The sequence below is a fragment of the Myxine glutinosa genome, chromosome 2 (assembly GCF_964187855.1).
Source record: "Myxine glutinosa chromosome 2, kmMyxGlut1.1, whole genome shotgun sequence".
NCBI lineage: Eukaryota > Metazoa > Chordata > Myxini > Myxiniformes > Myxinidae > Myxine > Myxine glutinosa.
The window spans coordinates 203,177,491-203,179,990 of NC_136262.1; the positions used below are offsets into that span (position 1 = coordinate 203,177,491).

General features: G+C 42.8%; 1 protein-coding gene across 2 annotated transcripts in view; it reads right to left on the minus strand.

The window, feature by feature from the left end:
- The window catches only part of LOC137434151 (F-box/WD repeat-containing protein 1A), a 164,882-nt gene that overhangs the window by 93,394 nt on the left and 68,988 nt on the right, over positions 1–2,500 (minus strand). For both annotated transcript variants that reach the window (XM_068126870.2, XM_068126871.2), the window contains exons 7-9: positions 2,390–2,500; positions 1,013–1,131; positions 628–877 (exon numbers count right to left, since the gene is read on the minus strand). The exon at positions 2,390–2,500 is cut by the window's right edge and continues 27 nt beyond it. In XM_068126870.2, coding sequence (XP_067982971.1) covers positions 628–877; positions 1,013–1,131; positions 2,390–2,500 — 480 coding nt within the window. The remainder of the gene's footprint in view (positions 1–627; positions 878–1,012; positions 1,132–2,389) is intronic.

Genomic DNA, 2,500 nt, shown 5'->3' on the forward strand with positions numbered 1-2,500 from the left:
TGCATGGAAGAAGTTTCGGGAACTGAGTGGCGTGCTGATGAGGAGGGGAGTGTCGTTGAAGCTGAAGGGAAAGGTGTATGCTGCATGTGTGAGAAGTGTTATGATTTATGGGAGCGAGACATGGGTAATGAACGTAGAGCAGCAACCAAGCCTGGAAAGGGTGGAAATGCGAATGGTTCGGTGGATGTGCGGAGTAGCATTGAGAGAGAGGAAGACAAATGATGAATTGTGAAAGATGATGGGAATAGAGCCTGCGATTGATGCTGTGAAGAGAAACAGTTTGAGATGGTTTGGTCATGTGTTGAGGAAGGATGAAAGTGACTGGTTGAGAAGAGTGATGGAAATGAATGTAGAAGGAAGTAGAGGACGGGGAAGACCGAGAAAGACTTGGCTAAAGATGGTGGAAGAAGAAATGCGGGCAAGGGGGTTAACAAGGGGAGATGCAGAAAATAGGGCAAAATGGAGAAGATTGTCAAGGGGACCGCAGGGCTAACCCCCGCTATAGCAGGGAAAATGGCCTTAAAATGCATGTTGTTGTTTGTTTGTTGTAGTTGGGAAAAATCAACAACCAGAAAAAGGGACCAACAAAGAAAACACACATAGGCTCATACGTGCATACGGACAGACCTTAATTGTGCGATCTCCAGAAGCGGAGACGATGTATTTGTCATCAAAGTCCACCACATTGACCGCAGCACGATGGCCGACGAGCACCCGACGGAGGGAGATGTCCGTGGGGGAGGCAAGATCCCAAACGGCAATGGAACGATCCTTGGAGCAAGTGACCATCAGGCCATTGGTGAAACGGAGGTGCAAGACAGCTTCGCAATGATGGATCAGGGTGTTCACCATCTCACCCGAACACACATCCCAAACTCTGCAACAAGAGTATCCACAAAAACGGTGACCAAGCAAAATTCCAAAAGCTGGAACCAAAATGTACACACAAGCTACTCACCAAAACCTGCTCCAAATGATAATGGAATGTTTAAAGGGGTCTGCAAAGACCCACCTGACGGTAGAGTCCGACGAGCCAGTGATGATGACTTTGTCATCGTACTGGAGGCAGAGCACAGAGCCCGTGTGCCCTGTGAGAACCTTTTTGCACTCGAGGGTCTGCTTGTCCCAGATCTAGTGAGGAACAAGACAGGACCCTGCTTTTGATACCAAGGTACACAGAAGTGCCGATCAGCATATTTTATTAAAAACAAAGAATAAAAACAAATAAACAAGAAATATGTAGTCCATAGCACGAAATCACTTGCAAAATCCCTAAAATAAGTTGTTGGCCTATGATGACCTCAAAAATAATTGGTGGTGGAATTCAGTGACCTGGTATGCAAATCCTCTTCAAATATCAAGTCAATCAGATGAAAATTGAGGATTTTAGAAACTTGGCCTATGATGACCTTTTGGCCTATCTTGACCTCAAAAATACTTGGTGGTTGAATTTAGAGACCAGATATGCAGATCCTCTTAAAATTTCAAGTCAATTATTAGTTGAAAATTAAGGATTTTAGAACTTTGGCAAAGTTGGTGACCTTTGACCTATGTTGACATATTGACCTTTTGACCCCAAAAACAATAGGCTTCTTGCGTATGACCAACTCTACCATTTGGTGAAGTTTCGTGAAGATCGGTTGAAAATTGTGACCAGTAGGCGACCGACATAACGCACAAGACCAACCTATATATGTGACCGTCTCTGGCAAAAGCAGACACTTGGGGGCATTTCTCTTCGCGAGAAAAAGCCAAAGAGAGTCAAAATATGACCACAGGGACCAAATTGAGATTTTTATATGGAAAGAAAGAGTAACTTCTCTAGATTATTATGCACCAAAACATTTTTCCACGAAACAGAAAAGTTGTGAAATTCGACGAAGAATCTAAAATGTCACTCAAAATGTGATCAGAAAGTCACGATTCCTCGGTCAAAAAGACACAAAGATCGCGAAATTTCGATGTTTTACTACGAGCCATACATCACAATTCGAAGGAGATCCCTGACATACATGTTTGGTAGGAATGAAAATCTCTGCGTGTGAACTGTATTGTGAACTTCGAACCTAATTATCTCCATTGTTTAAACGAAAATATAATTGTCATTAAAATACCATAACTTCGTTAATTTTCATCCAATTAACATAATGTATCTATCAAATGAAAGAGAAAAGCATGGCGAATCACATGACATCAAAAATCTCAATTTTGATTTTTGCCCCGAAGTGTCTGCTTTTGCCAGAGCCAGTCACATATGTACGAAAGTCACATATTGAAAAATCTTCGATTTTCGCAAGTAATAATTAAAGTGGTGTAAAGAGAGACTAAGGATTGATGTGGAAAGATGGGGTAGGAAAAGGGGTGAGGGGGAGGGTGGGTGATGGGTTACCTTGATGGTGTTGTCCCGCAGCCCACTGACAATCTTCTGATCATCGTATTGAAGGCAGTATACCCCTTTACTGCTCTCACTGCGACACTGAATCTTTTTCAAGTCATGCCG